The sequence below is a fragment of the Haplochromis burtoni genome, unplaced genomic scaffold, assembly GCF_018398535.1.
Source record: "Haplochromis burtoni strain Fernald_Lab_line unplaced genomic scaffold, NCSU_Asbu1 Contig_682, whole genome shotgun sequence".
NCBI classification, from domain to species: domain Eukaryota; kingdom Metazoa; phylum Chordata; class Actinopteri; order Cichliformes; family Cichlidae; genus Haplochromis; species Haplochromis burtoni.
In genome coordinates this window covers 177,525-200,024 of record NW_024583043.1, presented here as the reverse complement: position 1 = coordinate 200,024, position 22,500 = coordinate 177,525, and the positions used below count along the sequence as shown (strand labels likewise).

The window sequence follows — 22,500 nt, the reverse complement described above, 5'->3', positions numbered from 1 at the left end:
GCCACTGTCAACATTTATTTTACCAGTGTTTGGGCAAAAAACTTCAGATGTAAACATTTTAACATGGAAACAATTGTTCGTCTTTAAAAGTCCACAAAATATACATTCATCCTGCATTCCCAACTTGGATGATCTGATATCCTCGTGTTGGTGTTGTTCCCAGACCATCATGAAAATGTTGTTCCAGGTTCAACATTGCAAGTGACCAATCACATTGTTGTGACGTTATTCTTTTGCGCGCCAAGCCATTCGTGCATTTATGAAATTCCAATGTTGCAAGGACAATATCAATTCTGCTTACTGTTTATTAAAGGGTTACGGTTAGGGTTAGGGTCAGTTGATCGGCGGACAGAGGCGGTTTCACGCAGCTTAAGTACAGTTTTTTGTTTTACGCCGGTTTTTCCCGAAGTCGCAAAAGTATGACGTCACAACATTCTGATTGGTCACTTGCAATGTTGATCCTGGAACAACATTTAGTATGATGATCTGGGAACAACACCAACACGAGGATATCAGATCAACCTCCTAACTTACCCTTATTTTTAGTATGTATTGCAATTACCTTTACAATGCACACAATGTAACACAAACTGAATATGAACATATTTCCACCTCATAACAATATGCCTTGAACGCTAATATACACACCACCCTTCAACATTTCTGGTGCAGTATCATCTCTCAATTAAATCCTTTAAATCTCAATACTTTTGATTGTCTCTTACTAGCCCCCCCACAACAGTAAAATCTCTCAAATTGTAGTAGTTTACAAACTTTTCAAAATGTTCTAAATTTCTCTTAAATGTAATTTTCCCGTTATCTGTCATTTACAAATTACCATTTTATTCCCATTCAGCCTCCGAAAAACTTCTGTCCATCTGACAGAACATTCATCATCCAAATTAAAGGTTGGCTTATTCATTCAGTGTATTCTTGAGCAACTGTACCTTGGTCAAGAGTCTGCTGACATACAGATGAAGGAAGAGCTTCTGAAGTACTTCAAAGAAAGCTTTCAGTCTTGAGGTTAACTGAGATTCAGTGCATATATCCCACCCATTAAGAGTGCACATGCAGAGGCCAGGTCTTCCAGGTCATGCAGGACACACTAGATGGTTATACCCACATCGGCTGGAGGAGTGCTGGCATCAGCTCTTTCGATGGTAAAGATAGCAAGGGTAATTTGTTCCAGCTCCCTCTGAACAGCTGTAGCTTAGACACAAAAACATAGAAAAATGGCATCCAGTTTTAAAAAAAGAAAGAAAAAGGGCCAAAGCTACCCTTTAATGACGTAAACACAATATTAGGAACATGCACCCCAGTGCGCCACTATTTCAGACTACAGATTCAACGATAAATATAAATAGTTTGGGTATACAAGAAGATTTCCCAAAACATTTAAACAGGTTCCATGCAAATTACAACAACAACATTACAACATGCAACAACATTAGTTATTCAAAATTTGGTTTAATACAGATAAAAAACTAAACTAAAATTACCAACCAATTATTCTTTGAAGAGGATGCTTGGGTCTTCATTCAGGTAAAAAGGTAGTGCCCTGAGGACACACTCCCTCCCCTTTTCAATAGTTTCCTTCTGTAGAGAGTGGCAGAGATACAGGAAGAGAAAACAGAAATACTTTAGGATGACAGAAACTCACATTATACGCAAAATGAATGACATATCCACTGCACAGATAGACATGTACACAAGACCAACTAATCATCACATGGACATGAATAGTTAACCTGTTGGGCAGGGTTTCCACCACATTATATATGTCCATAATGGAGGTAAAGACAAACTAATACATCATCTTTTTTGCATTCAAAACATAACATAAAAACATTCACTTCTGGTTTAACCTAAATCAAGGGATCAGATTTTACATATGTTTAGGTAATTTAAATTTTCCAACGTTTTGAGTACCAAACTTTGTCTTGCTTAATATAAATGTAAGTGCACTGTGCAGCTACCATACACTAGCTGTTTAAATTTGAAAATGATCTTATTAGCCATAATATTTTGCTACCAACAGAATAACGCACCTGTGTGGCTGGGGCCAAAGTTTGTCTAATTTTCTTCCCTGCAACGCCTCCTTTTTTCTTGAAGACTTTTATGAGCTGGTCAGTGTATTGGTCAAGTTGTGTAAAAAGCCTTGGAACATGTGCAGCAGTAGTAATCCTCACATATTCTGCTTCCACCTGAAAATATGTCAACAAACACAACATACTGTACTGTAAATATACATACTATATGTACACATATACAAACTAAAACTAATGTAGTAAGACCTCATTAAAGCTATAATTTTAACACAAACATTTACACAAAATGCTAATGGAGCCATTACAGCTTTTATTGTTATTTATCAAGTTCCAAAAAATATTGATCACAGCTGATCTGAAAAGAATTTCATGCCTCAGGCCCTTGAACTGCAACCTTTACCATGGTTCAGATGTGGAGAAGAAATAACAGGGGCATGGGATGGGTCACAAAAGAAAACTTAACTTATAAAACAGTTTTGTTTTTAAAAGTATAACAGTTCACATACCACATACAAGCTCAGCAGTACCACATACACCACATCAGTATAGGAGGGAGCAGGTAAAGGCAGGATCTGAGATTTATAAAGTAAAACAAGAAATTCATTACTTAATTTCAAGAAGCAAATTATTGTTTGAATTACAACTAAATAAAATACTACTCAGAAGAAAAGCAAGAGATTGACACTGCCATGTGCTAACTTTCTATAGAAGCAATTATCACCAGGTCTGTCGACCTCCATTGTCTGTAAAATAAAATTATTCAAGACATATGAGTGATATGTCTTGAATAATTTTATTAAAAAAATTAAGTGTGTACTTTCACAAACTGTAATTTATAACTACATTGATATGTATAACTCCGCTAGGAAACATGCTGTATTTACAGACCATTTTTACATAATACAGATTACTGATAGAGCAGAACAATGGTGTCACAGTGGCTTTCGCCCTTGACTTTTTGGATTTTAAATGTCACTTTATGCTATCCTTGCTATCCTATTCGATATTTCCGACTCTCGGCTTACAGAAAAGGAATCCCAAGAAAGCAAATGGAAAAATAACCCCTTGAAAGAATAACCCCATGAACCCCTGTAGCTAATCCCTTAATAAAACAAAAAACAATAAAAATGTTTCTTACACAGTCCACAAAATAAGCATGTCCAGGACCCAGTAAAACTAATGTAAAACAAGCGCACGCAAACGATATAACATGTCTTGTAAGACAAACGCAAAATATAACCATGCTGGACATATAGATACTACACAACATAGTCAAAGAAAAAAGTGGTCTTACCTCTCAAAGAAACAGCAGCTTGGCGCCAAAACAGCCTTTTTCAGTTAAATTTGAAGTCTTGCGCATGAGCAGGCACAAGCCGTGAAACCTTCTTGTTCTGCGCGGTTTCATTACAACTGTTTTTGCATTACTGCCACCTTGTGGATATACAAGGTATATCGATCCTAATTGACTTAACTTAAATGTTATGCGATCAAGTAACACATTAGTATTATGTACGTTGAATAATAGACACAATTACGTAGACTTGATTAGAAAAACATATGTTAACTTAACAAAAACATATATTTTAAGTAAAATGAAAATAAATAATTAATATACACTGAACAATCCACCTCATTCATTTTTTTGAGTGTAGGGAGGGAAGGGGGAGAATTTTCAAGTTAATGGAAAAGCTGTGGGATTTGGTTAAGATAGATGGTGTAACCAACAAGTAAAACTTCAGTTTTATTACTGTTAAGTTTGAGGAAATTGGAGGAGAACCAGGATCTAATCTCAATAAGACAGTTGAGAGGGAGGGAAGGTGGGAGGGATGAATTGGGTTTAGAAGAAAGGTAGAGCTGGGTGTCATCGGCATAACAGTGAAAATTTATATTATATTTTCGGAATATATAACCAAGAGGAAGCATATAAATAATGAATAAAAGAGGCCCAATACTGAACCCTGGGGCACACCAGCAGAAACAGGATAGAGAGTTGAAGAATGGGATTTAAGTTGGATAAACTGAGTGCGGTCTGAGAGATAGGAGGTAAACCAGGTAAGTGGGGTATGACTAATACCAATGGAAGCTAACCGGTTCAGGAGAATATTGTGAGAAATGGTATCAAACGCCGCACTAAGATCAAGAAGGATGAGGATGGATAGGAGACCAGAATCAGCTGCCATCAGAAGGTCATTGGTAATCCTTAACAGAGCAGTTTCTGTGCTATGATTGGGGCGGAAACCAGATTGAAATGTTCATAGAGATTATGGTCATTGAGATGTAATGAAGCTGGGCGGCGACAACTTTTTCAAGAATTTTTGAAATAAAGGGGAGATTTGATATAGGGCGAAGATTATCAAAGTTATTGGGGTCTGCACCAGGCTTTTTGAGAGTTGGAATAACAGAAGCCTTTTTCAGTGCTTCAGGAACAATCCAGTGTTCAGGGAGGAATGAATAATATTGGTTATGAGAGGTGCTAAGAGGGAAGACAGGCTTTAACTAACACAGTAGGGAGAGGGTCAAGTTGACAGGTGGATGACTTAGATTTTTTAATGAGATTAGATACATCAGTTATGGAGGGAAGAGTAAAGCTTGAAAATACTGACAGAAGACAGTGGGGGAACCATTTTAAAAAGTCTTTCAAATGGTTCTTTAAAAAACCATTTTAAATCTTTCAAAATAAAATGCATCATAAATTGAATTTGAGTAGGGTAAAATAAATACGAGCACAGCATAGACATATATTAATGGTTTATTGTCATTTTGTAGTTACCAAAAGACAAAAAGGCATTTTAACCCTCAGCACAACATCACTACTAATACATGTCACATATTAGTGTTTTAAACAGTAATAATTAAATATATTTGCTATACTATAAATAAATATATATAAATACTATAGCTACAGATAACACAACAATTAATACATGTATTGTTTAATTAATAAAACATCAGAAAGTGATAAAACACATTAGAAATAGCAATAGCTTCATAACAGACCAATAAATCAACACATTTTCATCAGCAGATGTTTGCATGTTCAGTAAAAATATTTCAACAACAAGTTTATGATTAAAATGATCAATGAACTTCAGCCTTACGTTATGTAATGTACGTTTCATGTTGTACTCATGGTCCTTTGTTAGTCCAGTTTAGGATAATGTCTCTGACGTATGTATCATATCAAATATGTCATATCAAAACAAGCCCACACCTGCAGTTGTTTCAGTTTTTCACTGGTGTTTCCTGTCAGCTGGTCAACCTCACTCAGGCGGACATCCATATCAGCCAACCAAACGACAAGTTCCTCCCTTTGTGCTTCAAATCCCTCCCACTCTGAGACAAGGAGCTGAAAGAGAGAGAAAAGAGTCAATTATAAAGAAGAGAGAAAAGTGAAACCCTCCTCAGAAGGTCTGACTCGCATACCTGCAGTTGACCTGTGATGGACTCCAGTTTGGCGTTCACGTCATCCCTCGCCGATGCCAACAGCCGAGTCTGCAGGGTGCCCTGGAAGAGCTGAGTTAATGTTCGACTCCTCCTGGTCAGGCTCTCCAGCTGGATGAGCCGAGGTCTCCCCTCTCGCCGCTGCCTCTGAACACAGAAACACAAATTGCATCTGAAGCAGGAGGTGCAGATTTTTTTTGCTATTCTTTTCTAAATCCAGGCTAGATCACGTGGAGGTATTTGGAAAACTTTTTTGGCCAGCGGACGACTGTTGTCTTGCAGAAAGTCAAATCAAACATATGCGATACACAATCAATTCACAAGAACACATTATAAAAAACAAGTCCAGTTCTTGCCTGATTTCAAGTGAATTCTGCATCAAAACAGGGTAAAATGAGTGTTTGCAGCAAATGTGAGCACAAAGCCTCACTTTGTACAAGCCTGCTATTACAGTTCTCCTCTATGCAGACGACTTTCCTGTTTTCAAGGCACAACTTGGATCTGCTGTACGAATCTTATGGATACACACTAAATGAAACAATAGTGTGCATGACTCCAGATTCTGATCCCTCATCCTAATATGGTCCCAACATAGCAACAGCAATAAAGCAAATGTTGAGGCTTCAAAATACAAAGTCCATAAACCAATGGCTGACATGGGTTTTATCATAAGGGTGATAAATATACAGATTTCAGTCTGTCTTAGAGATTTGATGTTCATTTACCTGCAGATGCACTATACGTACCTGCTCCATGGTTTTTCACAACATTTTGCACATCACTATTTAATACAGGAAGTAGGTGAACTAAAACAAGTCATCTTTCTTTGTGAGAGGACCATATTAATGAAACAAACCTCAATGACATCATAGGGATCCCTAAAGATGCTCCTGCTGCTTCTCTTCCTCCTCATCCTAAGCTTCCTTCTCCTTGTCCTCCTAATTGTGTTTCTCCCCCTCCTCTTCCTCATTTTGTTGGAGCTGTGAACACAATTAATGTGAATCTGGATTAATTTGTGCAAACAAGAAAAATCTACAGCTTTTTGGTCAGAGGTGCTCTTGTGATTTAAGCCGGGTAGAGTAGATTTATGTGTTGATGCTACCTGCTTCAGCTCTGGCTGCTGAGTGATATTTACACCCTGGCTGGATTACAAACTTTAACCATGTGCTGAACTTTGGCCCAGCGTTGATACCTCTTGTTAGTATAACGACCTCTTCTTAGCTTGTATGTATGATGGTGGATAAATGAAATATACAAAAAATTAACTATATTACAAAAGAACATCTATCTTGGAAACATCAAATGACCGGAGCATAACTTGTCAACTAGTCCGAAACTAAGTTATGCAGGAACAGTCAAAGACACACCTTCTCATGTCACATTTCTATTCATTTCTATATTAGACAATAAAGAGTTATCTAATCTAATTATTCATTCAAAACATCTTATGCATAGCTGTATTTTATACAGCTCATACAGAATTCAAAGTACAGGTTCATGTGAGTATTTAATGTACGGCTCAGATCTACAGAATTTCAGAGTTTCTAGAGCAGACACAGAGCTCACGCCACAACAGGCTTCAGGCGCCATTTTAGTGACTTTAACAATATATTAAATTTTAATTTCGGTCTAGCTGACATTAGGTTATGTACTGCAAGTTTACAATAACTAGTATTATCATTATTGCTATCCATCCATCATACATCCATCCATCCATCTTCATCCGCTTTATCCGAGGCCGGGTCGCGGGGGCAGCAGCCTAAGCAAAGAGGCCCAGACCTCCCTCTCCCCAGCCACCTCCTCCAGCTTATCCGGGGGAACACCAAGGCGTTCCCAGGCCAGCCGAGAGATATAATCTCTCCAGCGTGTCCTGGGTCTGCCCCGGGGCCTCCTCCCGGTGGGACATGCCTGGAACACCTCACCCAGGAGGCGCCCAGGGGGCATCCTTGTCAGATGCCCGAACCACCTCAGCTGGCTCCTTTCGATGTGGAGCAGCAGCTGCTCTACTCTGAGCCCCTCCCGGATGGCCGAACTTCTCACCCTATCTCTAAGGGAGAGGCCAGCCACCCTTCGGAGGAAGCTCATTTCTGCCGCTTGTATCCGCGATCTCGTTCTTTCGGTCACTACCCACAGCTCGTGGCCATAGGTGAGGGTAGGGACGTAGATCGACCGGTAAATTGAGAGCTTCGCTTTTACACTCAGCTCCCTCTTCACCACGACGGACCGGTGCAGCGTCCGCATTACTGCAGCTGCAGCCCCAATCCGTCTGTCGATCTCCGGCTCCCTTCTCCCATCACTCGCGAACAAGACCCCGAGATACTTGAACTCCTCCACTTGGGGCAGGAACTCATCCCCGACCCGGAGTGGGCACTCCACCCTTTTCCGGCTGAGAACCATGGCCTCAGATTTGGAGGTGCTGATCCTCATTCCCGCTGCTTCACACTCGGCTGCGAACCGTTCCAGTGCGAGCTGGAGGCCCTCACCCGATGAAGCCAACAGAACCACATCATCCGCAAAAATCAGAGATGAGATTCTGAGGCCACCAAAGCGAAAGCCCTCCGCCACTTGGCTGCGCCTAGAAATCCTGTCCATAAAAATTATGAACAGAACCGGAGACAAAGGGCAGCCCTGGCGGAGCCCATCACCCACCGGGAACGAGTCCGACTTATTGCCGGCAATGCGAACCAAGCTCTTGCAACGGTTGTATAGGGATCGAATGGCCCGTAGCAATGGGCCAGACACCCCATACTCCCGCAACACCTCCCACAGGACACCCCGAGGGACACGGTCGAATGCCTTCTCCAAGTCCACAAAACACATGTAGACTGGTTGGGCAAACTCCCATGCACCCTCAAGTATCCTGGAGAGGATAAAGAGCTGGTCCAGTGTTCCGCGACCAGGACGAAAACCGCATTGTTCCTCCTGTATCCGAGGTTCGACTAGCGGACGAACTCTCCTTTCCAGCACCCTGGCATAGACTTTCCCAGGGAGGCTGAGAGTGGACCCTGTGTGGACAACCGGTCCCCCTTCTTAGATGGGCCACACCGTCTGCAGACAGGGACCCACTCACGCACATTCAGGCGGTCCGACAGCCCTCGTCCGACCTTAGAACTGGGGACTCATCACAGGTGAACACAAGGAAAGCGGCGGGGCCAGACGGCATCACCGGCCGTCTGCTGCGCTGCTGTGCTGACCAGCTAGCAGGTGTGTTCACTTACATCTTCAACGAGTCCCTGGCGAAGTCTGTGGTCCCCACATGCTTCAAAAGATCCACCATCATCCCTGTGCCCAAGAACAGCAAACCCTCATCCCTGAACGATTACCGGCCAGTTGCACTGACCTCGGTAGTAATGAAGGTGTTTGAGAGGCTGCTGAAGAACATCATCTCCTCCTCCATCCCAGACACCACAGATCCGCTGCAGTTCGCCTACAGATCCAACAGATCCACAGAGGATGCCATCGCCCACGTCCTACACACCACTCTCAGCCACGTGGACAAGAAACAGGGTAACTATGTGCGAATGCTGTTTGTTGATTACAGTTCAGCGTTTAACACAATAGTGCCCTGCAGACTGTTCACAAAGCTGAGGGATCTGGGACTTAACAGCCGTCTGTGTGCATGGGTGTTGGACTTCCTCACTGGCAGAACTCAGGTGGTGAGGGTGGGCAGGTGCTTCTCCAACAGCATCACCATCAACACAGGAGCACCTCAGGGATGTGTCCTCTCGCCACTGCTCTACTCCCTCTACACTTCAGACTGTGTGGCCACCCATGGCTCCAACACCATTGTGAAGTTTGCTGACGACACAGTGGTGTTGGGTGCCATCTCCAACAACGATGAGGCGGCCTACATGGATGAAGTGAAGAATCTGGCATCGTGGTGCCAGGACAACCACCTCCAGCTGAACGTCAGCAAGACCAAGGAGCTGGTGGTGGACTTCAGAAGGGGTCAGCACAGAGACTACAAGCCCATTATCATCAATGGAGCTCCAGTGGAGAGGGTGCAGTCCTTCAAGTATCTTGGTGTCCACATCTCCTCAGACCTGACATGGGCTGCCCACATTCAGGTCCAGACCAAAAAGGCTAGGCAGCGCCTGTATCACCTACGACAACTGAGGAAGTTCAGGGTCTCTCCAAAGATCCTCAGGATTTTCTATACAGGCGCTGTGGAGAGCATCCTCACACAGAACATGACATCGTGGTTTGGGAACAGCTGTGTGAAGGACCAAAAAGCTCTCCAGAGAGTGATCCGTACAGCAGAACGCTGCTGCAGGATTGCTCTCCCCCCGCTTCAGGACACCTACACCAGGAGATGCCGGACTAAGCAGGCAGATACTGAAGGACCCGTCCCATCCTGGCAACAAACTGTTCCAACTTCTGCAATCTGGTAGAAGGTTCCGCATCTTCCGGGCAAGGACAGAGAGACTCAAGAGGAGCTTCTATCCCCAAGCCATCCGTGCCCTAAACACACACACCCGCCCTCTCACATCATCTATAATTGACTGAGATCAGGACTCTTCCAGACACTAAACCAAGGCACAATGTACATTTCAATTCCTTTAATTTTAAATATGTTTATATTGTCTATCCTGTAAAATAGTCAGATGTCTATTCATATTAATGTACAGAATTCACCTGCTTGCTGCTACTACTGCACATTCACCCAGTGTATATACTATATATATATAATGTTCTTTCCTCTACCCCCCCCCCCCCCCCCCCCAATTTTTTTGCACATGTCGAGGAGCGTGTCAGGCTACATTTCACTGTGTGTTATACTTGTATAACTATGCATGTGACAAATAAAGAACCTTGAACCTACCTTGAACCTTATCAACACCAGGGGCTCTGCCACCAAGGAGTTGTTTAACTGCCTCAGTGACCTCGCCCCCGGAAATTGGCGGGTCATACCCCTCATCCCCAGACTCTGCTTCCTCCTCGGAAGACGTGTCAGTGGGATTAAGGAGGTCCTCGAAGTATTCCTTCCACCGCCCGACAATTTTCTCAGTCGACGTCAACAGCGCTCCGCCAGCACTATACACAGCGCAGGTAGAGCACCGCTTTCCCCTCCTGAGACGCCTGACGGTTTGCCAGAATCTCTTCGAGGCAGTCCGAAAGTCTTTTTCCATGGCCTCTCCGAACTCCTCCCACACCCGAGTTTTTGCTTCAGCCACTGCCCGAGCCGCATTCCGCTTGGCCTGTCGATACCTGTCGGCTGCCTCCGGAGTCCCACAGGCTAACCAAGCCCGATAGGCTCCTTCTTCAGCCTGGTGGCTCCCTTCACCTCTGGTGTCCACCATTTGGTTCGGGGATTACCACCACGGCAGGCACCAACCACCTTGCGGCCGCAGCTCAATGCAGCAGCTTCGGCAATGGAGACGCTGAACATGGTCCATTCGGACTCAATGTCCCCAGTCTCCCTCGGAATGCTGTTGAAGCTCTGCCGGAGGTGTGCGTTGAAGATCTCGCGGACTGGGGCCTCTGCTAGACGTTCCCAGCACACCCTCACTACGCGTTTAGGTGCACCAGGTCTGTCCAGCGTCCTCCCCCGCCACCTGATCCAACTCACCACCAGGTGGTGATCAGTTGACAGCTCAGCCCCTCTCTTTACCCGAGTGTCCAGAACATATGGTCGCAGGTCTGGTGATACGATTACAAAATCGATCATCGACCTACGGCCTAGAGCGTCCTGGTGCCACGTGCACTTATGGACACTCTTATGTTCGAACAGGGTGTTCGTTATGGCCAAACTGTGATTAGCACAGAAGTCCAATAACAAAGCACCGCTCGGGTTCAGATCAGGGAGGCCGTTCCTCCCAATCACGCCCCTCCAGGTCTCGCTGTCGATTACCCACGTGAGCATTGAAGTCTCCCAGCAGGACAACAGAGTCTCCAGGTGGAGCACCTTCCAGTCCGCCAGGGCCTCCGCTCCTGGCCGCCACCCGACACACAATGCACCCGACCCCTATGGCGCCTCCTGCGGGTGGTGGGCCTGCGGGAGGATGGGCCCATGTCTTCTCTTCGGGCTGTGCCCGGCCGGGCCCCATGGACTAAGGCCCGGCCACCAGACGCTCGCCCTCGGGCACCCTCCCCGGGCCTGGCTCCAGGCGGGCCCGTATCCGGGCAGGGTAAACTGTTCCCTCGATATTCTTTTCATAAGGGTCTTCTGAATCGCTCTTTGTCTGGTCCCTCACCCAGGACCAATTTGCCATGGGAGACCCTACCAGGGGGCAAAAGCCCCCAGACAACATAGCCCCTGGGATCCCTGGGACACACAAACCCCTCCACCACGATAAGGTAGCGATTCAAGGAGTATATGCTATATTTTCAAAAATATATAATAATCTCAAAAGTAATGCCTTGGAGTAGAAAATAGTAATGCTTTATTAAAATTTAAAACTAAAGTACAGTATTTGAATGTGTGTATTGTGTCTACTGTTTGTTAACTCACCATATTCATAATGGGTTTGCGGGGTTAGGGGTGTGTGTGTGTGCCCGTCTCTCCCTCCACACCATCACACAAAGAAAACACACAGTAAATTCACAGCCTCATTATGAATAAATATTTATGCCATTTACACCATCAAACTTAGATGCTAAGGATGAAGAACCTTTTGTTCTTTAAAGAACCATTTGTAATAGCTGAAGAACCATCCACAAAATAAAAAGGTTCTTTGACGTATGATGGTTCTTTAAAGAACCATGAAGACATCTGAAGAACCATTTAAGAACCATAATTTTTCTGAGTGATAGGGTAACACAGAGAGACAGGCAACCGTTCGCAGTCACATCACACCCATGGACAATTTAGAATCACTAATTAACCTAACACCATGGACTCCATGTCTTTAGACTGTGGAAAGAAGCCAGAGTACCCAGAGAGAAGAGACAATATAAACTAGCTGAGGTACCCCTGAGCAAGGTAACGTCCCTACACACCGCTCCCCGGGCACCCAAAGGCTGCCCACTGCTTCACTGAGTGAATGGGTTAAATGCAGAGAGGAATTTCCCCACGGGGATCAATAAAGTGTACATTATCATCATTAAATAAAACCAGAAGTAGCTCACATTGAGACCAAGACGTACAAACAGGGAAACCAGATGAGTGAAGCCTGTTATTACTAACACACCTATTTACTGGAAACCAGTGCAGTAAACCAGTTTAAAACTGTTAGAAAGGGGCCTATTTTCCTTTCAAACAGTTGCAGTCAGTCAGTAAGTAAAATTTATTTATATAGCGCTTTTCGCAGATAAAAATCACAAAGTGCTTTACAACAAAGAAAATGAAAAGAATGGAAATACAACAAAATACAACAGCTGATTTATTTCTGTTTGCATCATTGACTGTAAAGCTTTAACATGCTGATGGCTGTTTATTACACACTCTCATAGCTGGCACCGTACCCTAACCACGAAAACATCGAATGCAAACTGAATCATTTCAACTTCATAATATGACTTCACTTACAGAGCCAGTGCAGGATAGCACTGACTAATTCCCTAATAAATATTTAACAATGCAAGGTTTGTGATGTCCATTATGTCAAAGGCTCACCAAAGCGAAGACAGCAGAAGTCATTTTGTATGAGAGGCTACTTTCAAGCTTGTGGATCAGTCTCCACATCCAGATACACACCACAAACCACATCCAGGAGATAGTATTTCCCACTAATTTAATAGCTGCTTATGTAATGCCATTGAAACTCACTGAATGCCTCCATTACAAAGCAGTCACTTACTAGGAGTCGATAATGGTCTGACACTGGACACGAAGCAAAAAGCTGCAGAAGCACTGAAGGCTGAATTAGTGTAGAGCGTCGTGGGGCTGAGCGACTGGTTATAAAAAGATCAAAAAGATCACGATGTGGATGGAGAGGTGGTTTACACAAATGTCAAAGAAAAGCTGTAGAAAGCTGCTTTGGTTCCAGTCAGGCGGACGACCTTGGAATTTCTGATGCAAGTGCACAGTCACACCCGCACGTCCATGTATTCCTGACTTCATGGATATTAGACTAATTTCCTGGAGTCTATAACTGGAACCCGTCACAATTACTAGCAGAACTTCAACCCTCATCCATTATGCAGATTAAACCTGAGAATACTGTACTGTTATGTAGTCACGAGCATAAAATATTGTCTTTGATAACTTTATACTGACAGAATCTCTTTGTGTTTCTCATGGTTATCTGATCATATAGTGATTGATCATCCCTTATGTCCAAACTGTCTAAACGGGTCAAAGGATTTCACACGAGGTGGCTGTAGCTCGGGATAGGGGAGGTCCTGTGTTAGTGTTTGAACGTTAGATTCAACGCAGCTCTGCGTGGGAAGAGTGCTCTGAGCACTGATATGAGAATCAGTCCATTTACATCTTTGAGAGGATTGTTGGTGTAAACAGGAAAAAACAAATGTGCATTTCCTACACTTAAAATAACCGTGTTAAGGTTTACTATTATCTCTTTATGCTTGACAGCCATAAAAATGAGGCAGTCTGCCCAATTACTCTAAATGTGTAAATTTGGAGAAGGCTTATGATCATGCTCTTTGGTTTGTCCCACCTACAGTGGACTTTATGGCACCATAATTGTGTCCATTGGGATCTGACTTGGGTTAGGCAGAGTGAAGGATTATGGGTGTGCAACCAAAGCAGAGAGCCTTGCATGCAGCCCTCTAAAGAGCCAACAGTGCACACACTGATTGATCATTTAGTTTGAGCATATGCGTACATATATAAAAAATCAAGAAGATGTGCTAAGCAATGGTGTAGTATTACACAAAGAGAAAAGGGAGCAACATCGCTAAAAGCACGGACAGCACAGACAGAGCCTGGTTCAACTTTAAGCTGTGAAGCTCATTATTACATCATGGCACAAAAAACTGAACATTCATTTCCACAAAATGTGTCTCTCACATGTTTTTCCTGCATTTTACTGTATAAGCCACAAAGGAGAGACAGCACTTCTCTCTTCTGCACCTTAGATGAGATTATGTGTAAGTGATGTGTCAGGCTGGATGGATTACAGGCGCAGAGCAGTAAATACCACAGAACAGATTTGTATTGATTTTCTGATTTATGCCCAGAGACAGTGAGAGGTTGCTGCTTTCATTAGCTTAATGCTCAACACCAGAACTATCATTTTCATTGAAAACATCACTTCCATGCTTCCATGTGACTGAAGCACTGGAAACATTGTAATCAGTCTTGGAGCTAATGGGGGTCCAAATAAGGACTTAAGTCCAGTCTTTTGTTTTTCATTGATGTGATGACATCAGGAATTGGTGAGTTTCCCAACGGAGCAAAGAAATTATGAAAATTCTGATTATGATGATAAGAATTATTCTTAAAGTTATTCCTAGATTATACCACACCCCTATAATCAGTGCAGTTAGGGCTCTCAATGAAAGATTGATGAGACCAGTTCAGTGTCTGAATAAATGTTCATATTCATTTGGAAGCTTTTTTGTGGCACTTTTAACCAGAGTTAGCAGAAACAGAGACAAAGCTCACTGAGATTGACAATCGCCTTTCCCACAACACTGGCTCCGAGATTTTAGTCAAAGAACTTTTGAAGGATATTTATCATTTCTGAAAGCTTTACTCGACTTTCCAAATCTGTCTTTTTGTTTAATCAGGGACCCGAATAAGCTTTCTTTTATTCCACTCTTTCTCACACGACTCTGCAAGATCCGCTCTATCAGCTCTAACTCAGGTTCTTTTTCCTGACACAGGTAGGATGGCCAGTCCCCCTGTCTCTTCACCTTGCACGAGCAGTGAATCAAATACTACCTAATGAACATAATAAGGAATCACTAACCCACAAATGTGTTTCCTTGTTTTTTTAATGCTGTGAAATCGTAGGGTTGCAACATGAATGTTGGTCTCTTTCATCTTGTGTAGACACTGGAGGGCTGTGGTCTGTCTCCGGGATGAAATGTCTGCTTAGGGGATAGTGTCTCAGTGACTCCACCACCCACTTCATTGCAAGACACTCCTTTTCCACAGTGGATTATCGAGACTCTCTCTCCTGCAGCAGTACTGCTCCTGTGCCTACTCCAGAGGCATCTGTCTGCTGAGTGAAATCTGTGGGGTTGAGGGAGGCAGTAGGTAGGCAGTCTCTGATGTGCTAAGACACTATCCGCTCAAAACACTTCCTGACTACAGACGTGAGGGCTATAGGTCTTTAGTTAATAAGGCCGTCTATGCCAGTCTTTTTAGGGGTGAGAATGATGGTGAAGGCCTTCACACAGGTGGGAACGGTGGCATGAGTGAGGGAGAGGGTGTACAGCCTGGTGAGGATCCCTGCCAGTTGGTCCGCTCAGCCTTTAACCAAATAGTAATTGATACATGGGGCTGCATTACAGTCTATGTGGTTTTAAAGTGGTTTTAACTGGGCTGTCTGCGGTATTATGTTGGAAGTGTCAATCCCATTTCTGTTCATATAACTGATTTCTTTATATTATACAAATACAGGCCATATATTGTAATTTTGTGTATTTATATTTGTTGCTTGACCTGCTCGGAGACTGCAGATGGAAATGAGGTAGCTAAATCTGGTATAATGGATTTCTTCTCCCAGATAAACTGAGTGAAACAAAGATTTGATCATATTTATAAGTGTACTCTTAACACGCTAGTGATGTGTCGGTCGCAAACGAAACGGATTCTAGAGCCGACTCTTTGAAGTGAACGACGCGAGTCGGTTCCTTATTGGGAGCCATGTATTTTTTTCTTTCTCTCACCCTCTCTCTCACACTTTTTTTGATAAGGGTCTGGCTGCAGCCACTGTGGAGCGCCATATTGCGACCTCCACAGTAGCCGGAAACACGTACCCTGCATGGATACAGCGGAAAACTTGTGATGTGTCGGTCGCCAACGAAACGGCTCTTAGAGCCGGCTCTTTGAAGTGAATGATGCGAGCCTTATTGGGAGCCGTGTTTTTTTCTCTGTCTCTCCCTCTCTCTCTCTCTCTCTCGCACTTTTTTCTGCTTGAATTGAATTGAATTGAATGAATGCTTTATTGGCCATATGCAGGTTGCCCCACAGAGGAATAGGACCCACCCCCCCCCCCCGACTTACACACACAACAAAGACATCACATGGGAATACAGTCGGAGATCGGCAGCATTGCAGAGAATAACACAGAAAAAATTACACAACAATGGGAAAAGTACAAGAGGAAAAAAAAGAGACCTCTTCACACGCTGGGCAACTTAAGGGAGGACAGCATGAGAACAGGAAACAAAAAAAACTCCTCTGCACAGAGAGCACATTAATGTCCACATCACAACATTAGAGCACATGACAAGCCACAGGGGTGGATAGGGGGGTGGGGGGTAATCCGAAGGAACACAGCAGACGTCCTACACCATGCTACCACCATGCGCGCAGACCCGCCGTCTTCCCCCGCAGGAAACAAGCATCAAAGGCGTTTGGAAGGGAGGGGGATGAGTGCGTGCTTATCAGTGTAAGTGTATGTGTGTGCGTGTCCAGAGTTCAGCGAAGACAGTGTCCTTCGCTCTATCAGGCTAAGTAAACAGTCTGCCAGCCAACCCAGGTGGCCTTCATGGGACGGGAAGAATAGTCATCACACAGTCGTTATCAGGGAGTTGTTTTGGTGGGCTCCAGCCTTGGGCCTGAGCAGCTGGCGCCGTGGTGTCCAAATGTTGAATATTGTTGATTTCTCCTTTGTGAGCAGCTCGAATTTAGCACTCTGACGCTGGTCCCTCGATCTCCCGTTGGAGAGCCGCGAGCCTCCCCATGATGGTATCAAACTTCTGTTCCATGGTGTTGTCAGTCTTTTGATTCTGAGACCTCACAACTGCAGTGATCCGTTCCGCGATGTTTTCCAACTGTCGCTCAAGGGTCTCATTTTGAGACTCTGCATGCGAGCCTTGTGCTTTGTGTTGGGAAGAGGGGGGAGGGGCAGTAGTTACACTTGCAGTAGCACAGGAACAGAGCGGGAGGGAGGGAGAGAGAGAGAGCCAGGGACAACAACGTCACATTAGAAAGGTATAGTAATCATCCACAACTATTTTCAGTTGCAGATGATAAAGGATTCAGAAAGTTTATTCATGCAGGTCCATATGACAGAGAATGTGCATCTTCTTTTTGTTTTCATATTTTAATTTATATTTAATTGTGTTGTGGTTTGCAGTGTTTTGTGTTGTTTCACTTTAAATTTATTTAAAAGGAAAAAGCTGAAAATTTAAATAGTTAAAAGTTGAAATGTAAATAGTTTTTGTATTATATGATTTATTTATTACATTTTATGTGGAGTGAATAAATAAAAGTATATTTACGGTACCCTAGAGACAAAGCACATACAAAGTTGAAAAACACGTACAAACTCCAAAACACAACAGAAGTGCTCCAGGATGCTGGGCGCAGTGTTGAGCTTTTGTTACCTAGTGCCAACACAAGCCAGGAAGTACCAATGGCCGGATTTGGTTTGTGGTAGTAACAGGTAAATGAACTTTTTTTTTTAATTATTTGAATATATATATGAGTGTCTGTGTATAAATACACAAACAATACACATATGCTTTCAATTGTGTAATTTAAGTGATCTAGGTAGCTCTGTACGTGCTTTAGAATTTGTACATGTTTTGGAGTTTGTATGTGCTTTGTCTCTAGGGGCCACCGCATGTATTCATGTATAAACAATAAAACCACAAGGTTTTTTTTTTACATTAGTAATTAGAATTGTATACTGTTGTTGATAATAAATTAATTATAGCAACAAAACAACCTGAAGAGTCGGTTGGGAGCAAGGTTATTAACGTTAACGAAAACTAACGAAATAACGAAAACTAGAAGTGAAAAACATTTTCGTTAACGGAAATAAAAATGGGTTTTCATTGATGTGTGCGTGTCCTACAATAGTCAAGGGTGAAAATGAAGTTTAGTTTCCAGATTTTTTCTTGCTGTGTCTCATTGTGCCAGCAGATGGCAGTATGTTAGTCGAGTCGTCTGTGTTGCTGCTCCGTCTACGCGCAGAATCATGTCAGGAAAAGTCGGGAGAAAGCGCCAGAGTCCAATTTGGGATTACTTTGAATATGACTGTGTTTTGGATAAAGCAAGTGTCTTGTAGTGGAAAGAGACAAATTATGAGGGACATTTCTAAAGGGAAAAAAATCCCACAAACCTTAAAGTGCACTTGAAAAGCTCACACAAGAAGGCTAACCTAGCTTACCTTGAGAAGGTAAGGGAGCACACTCAACCCTCATCCCCAGAAACAGAGCTAACCCCAGGCAAGGCAGCGTGATGCATCCCGAGACAACAGGACTGGGGACATCTACATAACTGTGTGAGTCAATTGCCTTCAAAAAGTTTATCAATTCACTTGAACCAAAATTACGAACACCCGGTGCTGCAAGAGTTAATAGTCTCATTGGGGCCAAGATATACATTTTATAGTTGCCTGGTATCAATGGTTGTTCATCTGCCTTTATTTATTTATTTAAAGAACCCATAGGTGGGAATGTGAGTTGTCTGTCTCTGCGTGTTAGCCCTGCGACAGACAGGCGACCTGTCCAGGGTGCAGGGTATGGTAGCTGGAATAGCAACATACCCAAGGATAAGCAGAAGAGCATGACTGATATGATGAAACTGGGATTTTGTTACACTTAATTATTGCAAACACAACTAAAACTATAACTGAAACTAATCAAAACTAAACTGAAACTAAGGATTTTCAAAAAAATAAAAACTAAACTAAACTAGCAAACAATTGGTAAAAACTAATTAAAACTGATATAAAATTGAAAATCTGAAGTCAAAACTAAATAAAAATAAAAACTAATGAAAATTGCAAAACTATTAAAACCCTGGTTGGGAGCAATGTTCCCTCTAAGCTGTGCACGTGCACAATTGCGCACTGCTGGCACAGTCTCTGTGCACAGAAAATCTGCTTTGTGCACAAAAAAATCTAACCTGAATTGAAATTAAAATTAAATACATTTAATCAATTCTGTTTGCAGTGTTAGTCAGTAGTGACTGGCTGCTCCCTGTATGGGATTAGAACGATGCCACCTTATCCCATAGGCCAGCCATGATGCGATATCACATTCGTATATACGCAGCTAATCAACGTCTGCTGACAGGCTATGACAGCGTCCTTATGTGCCGACACCGGTGTTTTAGCTGGCAAAGCGGCTGATGTGGAGTGAAGCCATACGTTAATGACAAGGTACCATTAGAGTGAGAAGAATATATATACATAATATCATATAGTCATACGAGATAAATGATACGAGAGAGAGAGAGAGAGAGAGAGAGAGAGAGAGAGGAGAGAGAGACGACTCTTTGAGTGAACTGAGCCGAAAGAGCCGGTTCTCTAAATAGGTCCGGAATTCCCATCGCTTTAACACACTGATCTGCAGTACGCAGAGCAAACAACAGGTGGCAGCAAAGGAGTGACCCCGGCTCAGTGTAGCGCAGTGACGATGGGAGAAGAAGAAAGTGTTGCAGCCTGAGAGAAGAGAAAGCGCTGATCTGTTTCAAACAGCTGTTATCGCTTAAACAACAAGGTAAGTTCAAAGGACACTCGGGTCTTCCTGCCTCTGTGGGGCTGACAGGGGCCGCCCAAACACACGACGTGTCACAGGAAAAGGCCAGGGTGCACTCTGCAGCTCAACATGATTTATTAGGCTAAGTGAAAAGATACAGACCAAAACAAATGTCCCTCACAGAGCACGTAAATAAATAGGCTGGGTCGCAGAAGGATGTGCGGCTCAAACGTGAAGCTGGACCTTAGATTGACGGTGAAACACGAACGTGTTTTTCACGGCGAACCGTATTTCCTGCGCCCGTGGATGTGGAAAAGTAGGGACACTGTGACTCTTCCGTGTTCTTGAAATCAGTGAAGTGGTCTGAAACTAAACGGAGTGATGTCATCGGCAGGTGGTAGTAAACCTGTAATAGCTGGTCAATGCGTGAGTCCTGTGCGGCGTACCTGTGGTCCCCGTTTCTACGTTTCACAACACGTCACTGCATGGGCGTGACGTCAGAGGCGTTCAAAAACTACACGAGTCATTGTTATGATTATGGTTATTATCATTATTGTTCACTTTTTCGGTCGAATTTAGAGGCAAAGGCCAAACTAACGAGCTTGCTTATAGTCGCCTTCATGTGTTTTAGAAAAATCAACGGTCGGTTTTGCAGCTTCATGCTAATACAACATGTAAGCTTACATGTGGCATATTACACACGTGAGCCGTGATACACCCACTAACTGTGGGTTAAACCGTTTTATCTTGTGACTCGCTATTACTGCGTAATTATTCCTGATTGAAACAGTGGTAATAAAGAATGAGCTGTTTGCAGGTATAATTATAATCAGTGAGCCCTTACTGACCACTTACATAAATATTTACATTTACATAAATTCAGCTATATAGACGTTGGATAGCCGAGAACTGATCAGAGCTTCTACCTCGTGACAGAGATGTTCTTTCTGTCTACAAATAGCTTGATGTCATTCATGAGAGAAACGTTTCACAAATGATGGACCAAGAACTCGTTTACAACTGCTTAAATACCAACAATCAGCTTTGGAAAAACCTGAAAAGACTTTTAGACACAAAAGGTGAGCGTGATGAGGCAGCAGCTACTAACACGACTCTTAGTTTGTGAATAGATATAGAATTCAGTCATTAGGCTCGAGCGTTTTCTTTTTCATTTGAAGAAAATGTTGCTCGATAGCTGACTGGCAGTTGAACGCATCACATTGGCGGCCCTTATCACATCAGGGAGTGATGGTGAGCTCGCAGGAGAGTTTCTTATGTGAAATCTTCCATCTTTTTAACAAAAGCCCATTGCACAGGTGTGTTTCTGCTGTGGATCGGTCACCATGACAACCAAGCGCAGACTTATCACGGACTCGTTCAAAGTGGTGAAGAGATCCAGAAAAGGAGGGAAGCGAGAGAAGAGCCCAACTCCTCCTCCTTCCCCACAGAAAGGTGAAGAGCAGCACTCTTTGTGGTGTCACTGTAAACAGATTCCCTGCAAACGCAGCTTTCCATGATTCACAAATAAAAATAGTCATTATGTATCTCATGCTGACCCTCGGTGACCCTCGGTTCATCAGTTTAGTGCTTGCTTACTGCCCTCACATGAACATCTACCTCTCTGTCTAAACATGTCCAAAAACCTGCTGCACAAGTGTTCTATGAAAGTTCCAAATTGCAGATCCATCCAGTATATTTACCCTGATGTTAATGTGAGTGTTGTTGTCACATGACCCTTTCTTCCTGTGAGCAGAGGCTGACAGAATTAGAGAGGAGGAACTGGAGAAGCTCCGACAGTTTGACCTCGACTGGAGTTTTGGGCCCTGCACAGGTAAGATTCATGCTGTGGTAGATTGAGAAGCAGTCCAGCTCCTTGGAATCGTTAGTCGATCCCATTTATCGCTTCTTGCGCTCTCGCTGCGATCAGCTGGTTTTGATTCGCAGGAGAATAATGGCTCGGCCTGCGGTGGGGGCTGTGTCGATTTGTACTGCACAAAAGGATGAGAGTGCCATGCTACAATGGAGACTGCTCCTGGACAGAATCGGCTGCACCATAGTGTTAACACCTGCACAGACAGGATGCTAACGCTAAGCTAGCCAAGAACCCAGAGTGATGTTAAAGCGGAGTGAAGCCCGGCCCTGTGATGAAGTGAGCCGTCGTCTGCAGCGTTCTACAGTAATGTCGCTGTAATGTCTCTTTGTGCTGCTTTCCAGCTTTGCTTTGTGTTCATACCTAAACACTAAGAGAACGATCACGCGTGTCCTCGTTGGGACAGGGATGTGTGTCGGTGTGTGGGGTAGCCTGTAGGTTTATATTGTTAAATGATGATTGTGAGACAGAGTAACATGAAAGTAACGCAGTGAGTAGTGTAACAAATGTCTTTCTCCTGGGTGTAATTAAGTAACGTGCTGCATTACTGTTACGATTCTGGTTAACATGTGCAGTAACCTTTTTACTACGACTCCAACAGCGATCACAACAAAGAGGGGAAACGATACGATA

The 22,500-nt window shown here is 43.4% G+C and overlaps 1 protein-coding gene and 1 long non-coding RNA gene across 6 annotated transcripts in view; one reads left to right on the top strand and one right to left on the bottom strand.

The window, feature by feature from the left end:
* LOC121812603 overlaps window positions 1-3,676 on the bottom strand; it is a 4,261-nt gene extending 585 nt beyond the window's left edge. Inside the window, exons 1-5 of one of the 4 annotated variants that reach the window (XR_006053187.1) lie at window positions 3,187-3,676; window positions 2,555-2,620; window positions 2,049-2,204; window positions 1,504-1,596; window positions 1-1,209 (exon numbers count right to left, since the gene is read on the bottom strand). The exon at window positions 1-1,209 is cut by the window's left edge and continues 585 nt beyond it. This is a non-coding gene — a long non-coding RNA (uncharacterized LOC121812603). Of the gene's footprint in view, window positions 1,210-1,503; window positions 1,597-2,048; window positions 2,205-2,554 lie in introns of all 4 variants that reach the window. The other 3 variants (XR_006053186.1, XR_006053188.1, XR_006053185.1) reach the window with 3 other exon arrangements.
* A 16,211-nt stretch (window positions 3,677-19,887) lies between these two features.
* The window catches only part of pold4 (DNA polymerase delta 4, accessory subunit), a 5,998-nt gene continuing 3,385 nt past the window's right edge, over window positions 19,888-22,500 (top strand). Inside the window, exons 1-3 of one of the 2 annotated variants that reach the window (XM_005949667.3) lie at window positions 19,888-20,018; window positions 21,314-21,449; window positions 21,751-21,828. In XM_005949667.3, the coding sequence (XP_005949729.1) occupies window positions 21,341-21,449; window positions 21,751-21,828 (187 nt within the window). In that variant the 5' untranslated portion in view covers window positions 19,888-20,018; window positions 21,314-21,340. Of the gene's footprint in view, window positions 20,019-21,301; window positions 21,450-21,750; window positions 21,829-22,500 lie in introns of both variants that reach the window. The other variant, XM_014330068.2, reaches the window with a different exon arrangement.